This window comes from Sphaerodactylus townsendi, linkage group LG03 (assembly GCF_021028975.2).
Source record: "Sphaerodactylus townsendi isolate TG3544 linkage group LG03, MPM_Stown_v2.3, whole genome shotgun sequence".
Classification (NCBI taxonomy): domain Eukaryota; kingdom Metazoa; phylum Chordata; class Lepidosauria; order Squamata; family Sphaerodactylidae; genus Sphaerodactylus; species Sphaerodactylus townsendi.
The window spans coordinates 13,478,781-13,491,559 of NC_059427.1; the positions used below are offsets into that span (position 1 = coordinate 13,478,781).

The 12,779-nt window shown below is 45.6% G+C and overlaps 1 protein-coding gene across 2 annotated transcripts; it reads left to right on the plus strand.

Annotated features, from left to right (window-relative positions):
- Positions 1–1,342: 1,342 nt before the first annotated feature.
- Positions 1,343–12,193, plus strand: LOC125428815 (E3 ubiquitin-protein ligase TRIM39-like). 2 transcript variants are annotated; one of them, XM_048489491.1, is made up of 5 exons: positions 1,343–1,402; positions 3,293–3,835; positions 4,913–5,008; positions 6,716–6,946; positions 12,020–12,193. In XM_048489491.1, exons 2-5 carry the CDS (start codon positions 3,419–3,421, stop codon positions 12,143–12,145), a joined length of 870 nt encoding a protein of 289 aa, XP_048345448.1. In that variant the 5' UTR covers positions 1,343–1,402; positions 3,293–3,418; the 3' UTR covers positions 12,146–12,193. The 2 variants fall into 2 exon arrangements, with proteins under 2 accessions (XP_048345448.1, XP_048345447.1); XM_048489490.1 differs by having other exon boundaries at positions 1,383–1,539.
- Positions 12,194–12,779: the final 586 nt, after the last annotated feature.

Sequence of the window (12,779 nt, forward strand, 5' to 3'; positions counted from 1 at the left end):
ATTGGAGGTGCCAGGGATTGAACCTGGAGCTGTGACGATGCTGATTTTACGACTCTGTAAACTGCATAAAACCTGGAAACCAATGCTATTTGGGGCTTCTGCCTTTAATGGAGATTGGTGCTGCAGCAACCATAAACCATTCCTTTTATTTCACCCTACCTCTCGCCTCTTGAGTGCTAGTTGGGCCAGGGCTCAGGGGAACAAGTTCCCTAGACATCTCATTTGGACCCAAAGTCCAAGAATATAACCCATGAGTTTCCCCACAGTATCAAATGGGAGACCCAGATAAAAAGGACTCTTCCCCCACCAACAATCCACTTTCACAATTGTTTGTGTAACCCCTGTATCAGAATGGGATGACCCAGAAAGGGGTGGAGTCTGAAAAGAAGCAGAATGCTGCAGAACTCATGAGGTTGGAGGAAGCAAGGCTACCAGGCTGGGACCTTGATTGATTTTATTAAGCCCTTAACACCTTGTTTAAGGTAACTGCAATGTTGTGGGGAACTAGTGGGAAGGGAGTTTATTTTTTTTTTGCTATATTTTAAATGTTAGAATTTATTGTTTCAGGGTTTTTGTGTATGTAAATGGTGAGAGTTTTCTGGGAACCTTCATCATCTTGAATCCCGTTCACCAAGCCTTTGAAGTCTTCAAAACCAACCACCAGCAAAGAAGAATTGGACTTGGCAATATCAGTAGACTGTAAATATAAGGACTTGAAATGCAAACCTGAACAGGACCTTGAATTGTAAATGTTAAATGTTGATGTTTAATGTTATTTGTAAAGAGAAGTAAACTGTTTTGTTTAAATTTGGTTCTTTGCACTCCTTCCAAGTACTGCCCCACAGAACCCACAAGCTGAGGTTACATTTGCAAGTGGATTTTGCTATTCCACGCAGTAAAATCCAGCTGCAAAGTGCACTGAATGTGGATTGAAAGTGCATTATTCTGCTTGTGCGTCAGGGGCCAGTACTGAGACTTTCTATTTTATACCCCTGGGCAGCCTCTTCCAAGAGAATGAGAATGGTGTTTGTGCTCCTTAGATCCATCACAGACCACACAGTCGGAGGAATCGTCATCATCAATGGCTTTTGGAGTTTCTCACAAACTCTTACCTTTCAGCTGCTGTGATTACCCAAACCAAAAGTAAATAATGTTGCTTGCTTCATTTTACTTCAGCACGGGGGTGCATTGAGCTCCAGCCCAACAAACCGCGGTTTCGCGACGAAGCCGACAATCTAGGCCTCCTTCGCTTGCTCATGTCCTTACCTCTATGGCCACAATCCCCGCGATTAAGAGATGAGGAGGGCGTTCCAGGAGCTGCTGATTGGCTGCCATGGGGAGATGGGGCCCCGCCCTCTCTTCACTTAAGTAGGGTACCTGGGGCGCGGCAATTTGATTGTGTGTATGTAAACTCCTGCTTGAGTAGATTTCCTTGGGGAGTGGTCTTTTTGGTGGGCGCTTGTGCTCGGGAAGCCCATTTTCAAGTCAATTTAGACTGCTCAGAGTAACTGCAAGGTGCAGCTTGGGCAGGACTTGCAGGTAAAGTAGAGACAAGAGGGGCAGCCAGTTTGCAGCCTGTTCCCACGGGCTTGTTTTAATGGCTTAAGCTCCGCGACTTCATGTAACAGAATGAGTTTGCAAAGGGGGGAGGGGGGGGGAGAGGCGCCGCTGCATCACTGCAATTCTCCTACATGGCTAGTCTTCTGAAAAATGGCAAGTTAGCACAGCTGGCAAAGGGTTAAACAGACTTTTTTCCCCCCCGTGGTGGGTTGCTGTTTAGTTACAAGAAGACTTTACAGGCGGGAGCATTTAGAAAGGGGATTTCCAGTGCCTGCACTCCATAATGAAACGTTTCTTTTTCATTATTTATTTATTTTATTTATTTATTTTTTAAACTTTTATACCGCCCCATCCCCGGAGGGGATGGTTGCATGCCTTGAATAGGTGTCGTTAGGTATGTCGTTTGCCGTCAAGTTGCAGCTGATTCCTGGCAAACCTTTCAGATTTTCGAGGCAAAATACAAACAAAGGTGGTTTGCCATTGCCTGCCTTTGCATACTGGACGTGGAATTTCGCGGGGGGGGGGGTGTCTCCCATCCCAGCATTAACCAGGTCTGTCCCTTCTTGGCTTCTGAGGTTTGATGAGATTGGACTAGCTTGGGCCATTGAGGGTAGGGTCGAGTTATGGTTCTTGGTCCCTTTTATTCATTTTGGTGTAGCATCTATGTTAATTTGGATAGAAGCCTTACTAGCAAAGGTGGTCTATCAAGCCCTTCTTTCTGTTCCTCTCTGAATTGGTACAAACACTGCCATTTCCAGCCCTTATGCTATGATAGATCTTGGCCTGTAGCTACTCGTATCCTTTTAAAAATTCCATGGTTCAGCTTTTCTGCGTTATGTGTTGACCGATAGATAAAACCTCCTATTTTGGGATTCACTTGATGCATCTAATGCAGTGGGCCTTAACTCATGAAAGATGCTGCTGCTGCAAGAACTCTGTTGGGTCTTTAAGACACTGCAGATCTCCTTTTGTAGAACTCAACAGCTTGTTCAGCCTCTTCTGGTGATTCTGTTTAGTTCGAACAAAAGAGATTGTTCTACTGTTGCATTTGGATTTCCCCCCCTAAGGAATCAGTTTTGTGCAATTTTTATCGGAAGGGATTGCTTTCATGGATCTCCCTTGTATATTATCTTGTGAGAAAGGTTAGGCCAAGAGTGACTTGCAAAAACATCACCCAGCAAGATCCACAGCAAGTTGGAATTTGAGCTTAGGAGTTCTGTCTGTCGCACTAGCCACTGTGCTTGTCAGTATATTAACCCTTGTGCTTCCCTGGCTCTAGTCTGCCTACCTGCTTAGTTATTTTCCTACTCCCTGAACCTTTTCGCAGATGGCCATACTGTACAAGTGACTATTTTAAAAAACTTTGTTTTCCTTTTTTGCAGGATAATCTCCATGTGCCTCTGAAATCGGTGTACAAAAACAAGCATTATACAATAGAAAGATAGTATTTAGATGACTAGAAAAGGGGGCCACAGGGAAATTCTGAAGTGTATCTCATTATTGTGTCTATCCAGCTTAGGGCAAGGTAGTCAGTCTTAAATGTTCCAGTGCTGTCACTTCTGGGTGCCTGTGCTTCTGTCTCCTAGCTTCTTTACAAAAGAAATTGGTCTTTGCAGTTGAAGGGATCAGAGGAAACCCTCATATTACAGATGGGGGCATCAGGGAGGCAACGTCATTAAATCTGTGCCTCTGTTTCTAAGGAACTGCTAACTCCTTTATTTTTTCTTCCCAGATTAGAAATGCGTTTCCTCTGAGTTTCTGGGAAGAAGACAGCGTGATCTTGTTTCAGGCAGGGCAGGTTCTGAGCACCGACTAAAGAACACTTGGCCCTTATTGTTGCTCTGCAGGGGGTGAAGCAATGGCTGCTCATAGTCCCAAGAAGAGGCTGCGGTACGAGGCGACTTGCCCCGTCTGCCTTGGCTATTTTACAGATCCGGTGACTCTGGACTGTGGGCATAATTTCTGCCAATCCTGCATCACCAGAAGCTGGGAGGAACCTGGCAAGGAGGCCATTTGCCCTCAGTGCCGAATTGATGTAGGGAAGGACTTCAAGCCAAACAGGTCTCTAGTGAGTGTGGTGGAAATATCCAAACAGCTGGGCTTGCCAGCAGCGAGGGGGGCAGGACTGAGCAAACTGGAGTGCCCGAAACACCAGGAGCCCCTAAAACTCTTCTGCAAAGAAGATGAAATCTCCATCTGTGTGGTATGTGGACTCTCCAAGGAGCACAGAAACCATGGTGTGGTCCCTATAGAGGAGGCTGCCCAAGAATACAAGGTAAGAATGGCTAGTATTTAAATCGGGGACCTCCAATGCTGTACCTGTGGGTGTCTTGGTGTTTGCCAACCCCCTTCGGGGTCCCCATCTGTTGGTATTTGCAAGTATCTGCCACAACCAGTCATGAAAGGGTTAACTGTATGTAAACAGGATGCTGAGGTGTTATTGAAATGAGCTGGCCTATTGATTAGCTATTGGTCACTCAGATAGCCTTTGCTTACACGTTGGTGAGCACATACACCAGAAGATAGAAACTTGGTTTCTTTGAGTAGAGAGAAGAGCTCATGGACAGAGAAAAGTAGAACGAGAACAGAACACGATGCTGTCTTAAGTATATAGTCAGTCCTGTAAATATGTAACAGAACAGTGCAGCATTTATTTGTTTTATTCCATGTAAACATGCCCTTCTAATGTATTGTTGAAGGCTTTCATGGCCGGATTCAATTGGTTCTGGTGGGTTTTCCAGGCTGTGCGGCCGTGGTCTGGTGGATTTTGTTCCTAACGTTTCGCCTGCATCTGTGGCTGCCAGCCACGGATGCAGCCGAAATGTTAGGAACAAAATCCACCAGACCCCAGCCACACAGCCTGGAAAACCCACCAGAACCACATGCCCTTCTAAGTTAGTAAACTTTTATATATAAAGCAACTCAAAGTATATCTGGCTCTTTCCTTCTTACTGGAGGCTGCTTCCACATCTCTGCCATTAAGTATCTCTTTTAATTGAATGCCTACACCGTCAAATGTTTTTCTGGGAAGCTAGATAGAGCTGTTCAAATTAAGTCATCTTGTTAGATCCTGCCTTAAATGCTGACAAATTGCTCTGGGAGTAGCATGTAACCTCTCTCCTTGATGTACTGTGGTTGCCTCTACTTTTTGTGGGTGCCATTTTGTGGTTGTCCCACCACCCGTATGAGAATTCCAAATGTGTCGGCACACTCAAAAAAGATACTGGATGTAGTATCCTGTTGGGCCCGTTTAGACACGTTTGCAGACCAAAGATGAGAAAGGTTTAGGATACACACAAAATTATAGAAGCTGCACGTGAGCAAGTAAACTAGAACTTTCTGTTTTCCTCAGGAGGAGCTGCAGTCCTCTTTGGATGACCTGAAAAAGAAGAGGGAGAATATTCTGGAGTGTAAAAAGGACACAGAAAAAGAAGGGGAAGATATGCTTGTAAGTATCTCTGAGGTCACTTTAGAAAAGGTAATGACTAAAACTAAATATAAAAAGGCACCAGTTTCAAAAACTAGGCAGCCTTCCTCCTTAGCATGCCTATTATGGGGAATAGCTTGCCTCTAAAGTTCCAGCCTGCAGGTAGTGACTCCAGATCTCCTGAGATTACAACTGATCTCCAGGTGACAGAGATCAGTTTCCCTGAAGAAAAAGGCTGCTTTAGAAGGTAGACTTGATGTTATGCCCCACTGAGCTTCCTGCTCTCCCCAAACCTTTCCCACCTCGTTTCCCCCCCCCCCGCCCCAAATCTCCAGGAATTTCCCAATCCAAAGTTGGCAACCTTGCTTGTGTCACCTCAGCTTGTGGGTTCTGTGGGGCAGAACTTGGAATGAGTTTGCAACAACAAATTTAAAAAACAAAAGGGTTTACTATCTTAACATATAACATCAACATTTAACGTCACACTTCAAGGTCCTGTTCAGGTTGCATTTTCAAGTCCTTATATTTACAGTCTACTGATACTGCCAAGTCCAATTCTTCTTTGCAAGTGGGTTGGCTCCTGAAGACTCCAAGGGCTTGATGAACAGGCTTCAACATGATGAAGGTTTCCAGGAGAACTCTCACCCATTGTAACCACAAAAAGAACCCCTTAACAAGGTGTTAAGGGCTTATATAAACCAAGGTCCGAGTCTGGTAGCCTTGTCTCCTCCAAACTACATGAGGTCTGAAGCCTCTTGCTGCTTTGACTCTCCACCCCTTTTCGGATCAACCCATTCTGAGCATGGGGGTTACATTTGCTCCCCAGATGTGAAACTTTATGAAAGTTCTTTCTAAATGTGGACCCTTGTAAGATTTCACAAAATGTTTTCTTTGTGGAATGTTGATGCAATCCCTTGAAAAAAAAATCAGATGTGCCCTTCCTGTAGGCAAGTGTCCCCAACCTTTTTGAACCAGTGGGCACATTGAAGGAGAGGAGGGGGTTTTCATACTCTGCTTTTCTTTACTTTTAAGGAGTCTCAAAGCGGCTTACTTAAATCACTTCCCTTTCCCTCCCTACTGCATGTGAGCTCCCAAAGGCACCTGGTGGGCCACTGCGAGTAGCAGAGAGCTGGACTAGATGGACTCTGGTCTGATCCAGCTGGCTTGTTCTTATGTTCTACTGTAGGTACCTTGTGAAGTAGGTGGGGCTAAGGAAGAGCGAACTGTGACTGGCCCAAGGTCACCTAGCAGGAATGTAGGAGCAGGGATACAAATCCAGTTCGCCGGATAAGAGTCTGCTTGTGTGGACGGGTGGGGAATCAAACCCAGTTCTCTGGAGTCCACAGCTGTTAACCACTACACTAAGATGACACGGCATGGGGAACCCAACAACAAAATGGGTGCCAAAAAATGGCTTCTGCGTAAGGTGGATCCAGCCACAAAATTATTACTTAACTTTAGTAACACAGTGCAGGTTCTTGTACAGTGGCAGCAGCTGCTGCCAAAAAATTCTAAAAAAATCTGCCCAGCCAATCAAAAGCCGTCCCTGGCCTAGCCCACTTCCTACAAACACTTGGCAGCCACCAGGAAAGATGCTGGTGGGTGTTTCGGTGCCCACCATTTGTGATCCCTGCTTCATGAGTCTCACAGTGTATTTCCTGATACAGCAGAGACTTTACTGTACTTCCCGAATTCTACCTGTTTCTCCTCTTTGCTTGCTTCCTGCAGAAACACATAGAAGCAGAGAAGAAGAAAGTGGTGGTAGAATTCCGAGATTTGTGCCAATTCCTGGAGCAACAAAAGAAATTTCTCCTGGACCAGATGAAAATGCTGCAGGAGGAGGTCCAAAGAGAAAGGGACGAGCACGTGGCCGACCTCCTCGTGGAACTGTCTTCTCTTGACAGCCTCATCCGGGAGACGGAGGAGAAGATTCAGCAGTCAGCCAGTGAACTCCTGCAGGTGAGATGAATAAGGGAACAGTCTGGAAGGGAATGGTCAGAAGGCTGGCTCCACTTATATAAGAAGCAAATCGAGCTCCCGTCTATCCAAGATGCTGCTGGTACCTTCAGAGATCCCTGTAGAATGGAAATATCAGTATAGTCCCCACAGTGTAGACCAGTGATGGCGAACCTTTTCGAGACCGAGTGCCCAAACTGCAACCCCAAACCCACTTATTTATCTCAAAGTGCCAACCCGGCAATTCAACCTGAATACTGAGGTTTTAGTTTAGAAAAAATGGTTGGCTCCGAGGCGTGTGTTACTCGGGAGTAAGCTTGGTGGCTTTGCTTTGAAGCAACCGTGCAACTCTTCCAATGGGTGAATCACGACCCTAGGAGGGTTTACTCAGAAGCAAGCCCGATTGCCAGCAACCGAGCTTACTCCCAGGTAAAGGATCCCACTTTAGTTCTTCGCATGAAAATCAGTGGGGTTTAATAGTGCTTAACAGGGTGACCTACACTGCTTCCCCAAAACTAGGTCTTAGGTTTAATGCTAATAATCGAGCCCAACGGCCCAGGCCAGCCTAGATGCGTGGGGGGGGCAACTCTGCGCATGCCCACCGAGAGGGCTCTGAGTGCCACCTCTGGCACCCGTGCCATAGGTTCGCCATCACTGGTGTAGACTGTTCAGAGGCCAATTGGCCATGCTGGCAGGGGCTGATGGGAATTGTAGTCCATGAACATCTGGGGTGCCCTGACCTTGGGTCAGACTGCTGCTCCGCTAGTCACATGGATTGGGCAGAGTGCCTCATTTCCTGAGAGGTCTTGTGGCCCCTGTAAGGAATTGAGGTCTTTCTCTTTTCTCTAGGGCGTTAGAAGCTTTTTGGAGAGGTAAGCATTCCTTTCCTGATACTGGGAAGGTATAAAGGAAGCAAGACCACCCATTTCCTGGAGGAGGACTGGTGTGGGGGAAAAGGGTAGATTAAACCTTTCCCTTGTTCTGTTTCTCAGCTGACAATTCTCTCCCCAAGTCACTTTCACATTTCCTTACGGGCACATCTGGTTTGTGGGTCTTGGAAGCAATGTTTAAGGAGAACTTCCGCACCAAAGTAGTCCCATCACTGTCTGGCCTTCAGCACGCTCCCCTCTGTCTCTCGGCTTCTTCCTGAGTTGTTTCTTAGGTTGTTAAGAATTCTGGATTAACTCTGGTTTAATGTTCCCCTCAGGTGTCAGTGGGGGTTTGAGGCTCCAGCCGCTTTTCCTCCAGATCTGAGAAGGAGAGTTATTAAGTTCTGTGATATAAATCCCTTTTTGATAGATGCTGTGCAGCGCCTCAAAGGTAATGAATTCCCGCAGGGGTTTTAATTTAGGCCGGGCAGGCACCTTTGGAGATCATTGGTGGGTGCAACGACAAGATGGCTGCCACAGGAAGAGCACTCAGCTGCAAAATATTAGGGGATGAAGTCATGCATAACTCTAATAATAACTCCTTAGAACAGTGGTTCTCAACCTGTGGGTCGGAACCCCTTTGGGGGTCGAACGACCCTTTCACAGGGGTCGCCGAAGAAGAAGAAGAGTTTGGATTTATATCCCCCCTTTCTCTCCTGCAGGAGACTCAAAGGGGCTTACAATCTCCTTGCCCTTCCCCCCTCACAACAAAAACCCTGTGAGGTAGGTGGGGCTGAGAGAGCTCCGAGAAGCTGTGACTAGCCCAAGGCCACCCAGCTGGCGTGTGTGGGAGTGTACAGGCTAATCTGAATTCCCCAGATAAGCCTCCACAGCTCAGGCGGCAGAGCTAGGAATCAAACCCGGTTCCTCCAGATTAGATACACGAGCTCTTAACCTCCTATGCCACTGCTGCTCTGTGCATCAGTGTTCTCCATCTGTAAAATGGATAAATGTTAGGGTTGGGGGTCACCACAACATGAGGAGCTGTATTAAAGGGTCGCAGCATTAGGAAGGTTGAGAACCACTGCCTTAGAAGAAGAGGAAGATTTGTTTTTAACATCTTACTTTCCTCTGCACTAAGAAGTCTCAGCTTAAAATCCCTTCCCCTTCCCACAATAGACACCTTGTGAGGTAGGTGGGACTGAGAGTTCTGAGAGAACTGTGACTATACCTTTTTTAGCATAAAGATGATGGTAAAATTGTAACTTCATCTGCCACTAGCTCCATCCCTCATGCAGGGCTGTGCTTTTCCCCACCACTCAACCTCACCTCCCAAGGCCCCCAGGTCTTGGGATGCAAGGTAAGGGGGGCAATATTGCATGCAGGACGGATCTAGTCGTGCATAAAGTTACAATTTTACTGTCATTTTTCTATTGAAAAGGTGTGGGGGAAAGTTCACCCAGCAGGCTTCATGTGGAGGAGTGGCGAATCAAACCTGGTCCTCCAGATTATAGTCTGCTGTTCTTAACCACGACACCACACTGACTCTTAACATTTCTGGAAGAAGCTGTATGTCAAGATGCCTCTTAAAATGAACATATTGTCTTCTTGAACACACAGCGTTTACTTTCAGTTATGCAGTGAAGATGTTGTGGTGGCATCTGCTGAAGCAGCTCTTTAAAGATCAGCACAGACAATCCAAGGCCCTGTTGAGCAAAAGCCCCTCGTGGCCCTGTTCACTTTCTAAAAACACTTGGCAGATATTATTATTATTATTATTATTATTATTATTACTATTATTATTACTATTATTATTACTATTACTATTACTATTACTATTACTATTATTATATACATAACAATGGCGGTTTATTATTATTATTATTATTAATAATAATAACAACAACAACAACAACAATAATAATAATAATAATAATAATAATAATAATAATAATAATAATAATAATAATGGATAGTGAGCCATTATTATTATTATTATTATTATTATTATTATTATTATTATTATTATTATTATTTATAAACCGCCCTCCCCGGAGGGCTCAGGGCGGTGAACAAAACAGATAGAGCACAAAATAAAATCAATAATATCGAGATTTAAATAAATCATTAAATAGTGGCTCTATATATGTTAAAACCAACCCCATTAAAATGCAGCGTCCTAATATCAGATATACGGTAAGTCTACTAATAAATCCCTGAGAAAGAGGGGGGGGAGGGCCGGCAGGGTCCGCTTGGAATCTTCTCAAAGGGGGGGGGGCCATCAGCGGCCGGACTCCCCAAAGGCCCAGTGGAACAGCTCAGTCTTGCAGGCCCTGCGAAGATACCAAGAAGAGTTTTGGTGGGCACCCATGGGTACCATGATTTAGACCAGTGATTCCCAACCAGGGTTCCGTGGTACCCTGGGGTGCCGTGAGCATGTCCCCAGGTGCCACGGCAATGCTATAGCCCCCCCTCGCACTGCGGTGTCTTCCCACCAGCACCAGCAAAAGGATATGGGCCCAGGAGGCAGGACCTGCCACAGGTCATGAAACCACTCCCTCCGTGCTTCCTTTACCCCTGGGAGGTGGGGAAGTGACAAGCAGAGAGGGAACTGGGAGGGGAAAGATCGAGGAAGGGGATGGCTGCAATGAGATATTAGAGTGGTTCAAAGAATTATAAATTGGCGTTGAAAAGGTTGGAAAACACTGATTTAGACAATTCTGGTCCAGCATTGTTTCCAACACTGAAACAGCCAAACATTGTAAATCAACGATGGCGATTAACACAATAAAAACAGCAGAAAATCAACCCCAACACCCACTCCCCCAGGCGCCCCCCCCCCCACCAATTCCCCAGACCAGCAGCTGTAGAGGGGGCTTCCAGGGAGGCTAGCCAGATGTCTGGGTCAGGGGTCTTCAAACTATGCCCCCTCCAGATGTTCATGAGCTACAGTTCCCATCAGCCCTGCCATTTAGCCATGCTGGCAGGGGCTGATGGGAATTGTGAATCCATATTTATCAGAGGAAAGACCCCTAATCCTGAAATGAAAGAAAAGTCTTCACCATGCTCTTAAATCCGTTAAATCTCCCCTTGGAGACGTTATTCCAGAGCCCTGGGGGCAATCACAGAGAAAGCCGCCTGTGTGCCCCTGGCCCCTGCAACTTGGCAAGAGGAGGTACCACCAGGAGCAGCTCCTCTGTGACTTCAGGGTCCAGGCAGGTACACATGGGCTCAGGGGCTCCTTCAGGTTGACATGACATAAGTTGTGTAGGGCTTTACATGTCAACATCAACCCCTTTTGTTCTCTTTCTCCTTTTTAAAGACTTCCATACTGTGCAAATTCAATCATCTGTGTGTACCTTTTCATGATGCCTTTCATGTTTGAAAAGTGGTGGACGGAAGAACGAACATCTGAAATGAAAAGGGAGGAACCCGCATTTTTAAGAAACGTTCTTAATGGGTTTAAAGATTTATCTTCCTCCTTTCTACTGCTGTTGCATGTAGACCAAAATTGAACTATCACAATTAGCGAGTGTGAACAGTTCTCCTTGCTTGATGAGATCCTAATTGAGCTTAGTAGAGAATGGCTCGAAGAGGACAGAGATATCTAGACATGCTTTCTTTCAGAAATAGGGGTGTGAAAAGTCCCTTGACGTGAGGTCTCCAGGGACTCCGTGACAGTTCTCTCAGCACCATGGAAGTAAATTCAGAAAACAGCCACAATCATACAAGCAAATAACTTGATATTCTCAATCCTGTGTGGTGGCAAACATCTGCGCGTGACATGAGAAGAATGGCTCCTTCCCAGGGATGCTAAAAATGGCCTTTACACACAAATTCCCTTAAAAGTTTTCAGTTTGCCCCTCCCCTTTTTGTCTGCACTAACCCCTCAAAATGATTCCTAGCCATCAGTACGTGATTTCCCCTTATCTTTTTTTTAGTTCTGTGTTGAATTGATGCTTCAATTCTTCACAGCCTCGTGCCACATTCTGTGCTCTTTGTCGTGAAGGAAATGTATATATTCCTTTAAATTGTTTTTATACTCGGAACTGTCTAGAAAACTGCCTTTTTCTGAGATGGATGGACAGTCTGGGCTTCTGCCCAATGCTTTATTTCAAATAAAAAGGGAAGAAAAGTAGAGTTTTTTGTTACTGGATCCTAGCCCCTGCGGTGTGTGGTGCTTAACGCCTTCTCCTTTTGTTTTCAGACACTTTATCTGACTACGAACTACAAGATGTTGATGGAAAGCCAAGTTCATAGGAGGGGGGCTGGAGGACTCATCAAAATTGTCTCCCTGGGTTTCATGGAAGTTTTAAAAGTTTCTGTCCTGTAGGATAGAACTGTATATGTGTTGACTGAATAAAGGCAAACAAGCAAACAATTCCCTGTGAGTCTCTACCGTTTCTGTGCTATTTCTTGTTGTCAGTCACTAACTGAAGCCTTTGAGGATGCGTCAACTACAATATCTGTGAAACATTTTAAAAAGCTTTTATTTCTGTGATGGCCTTTCCTGGCTAGGGTGCTCAGAAGTATATTGCCTTGAGGTGCAAACAGAGGTGCATCTGGAGTCCAAAGCTGTTAAACTTTTTTCCTTAATTTGTTCAGTTAGCCAGTGTGGTGTAATGGCTTAAGGCATAGGTGTCAAACTCGCAGCCCTCCAGATGTTATGGACTACAGTTCCCATCATCCCCTGCCAGCATCATGATGGCAGGGGATGTGATAAGGCTTATAATCCACCTTTATCCTGAAGGCTTCTGAATTATTACTGTAACAAGAAAGTATCAAGCTAGGATTTAAGAGGTCCAGAATTGACACCTGTTCTGCCACGGGAGCTCACCGGTTGACCACACTTATCCCCCCCCACCTCTTCTTGCCTGTCCCATTCCCCCCTCCTTCAATAATTCTGCAGTGAAGTCCTTCTTACATGCATCCAGTGGGGAGGTGGGAAAGAAATGCTCGGCCCTCCA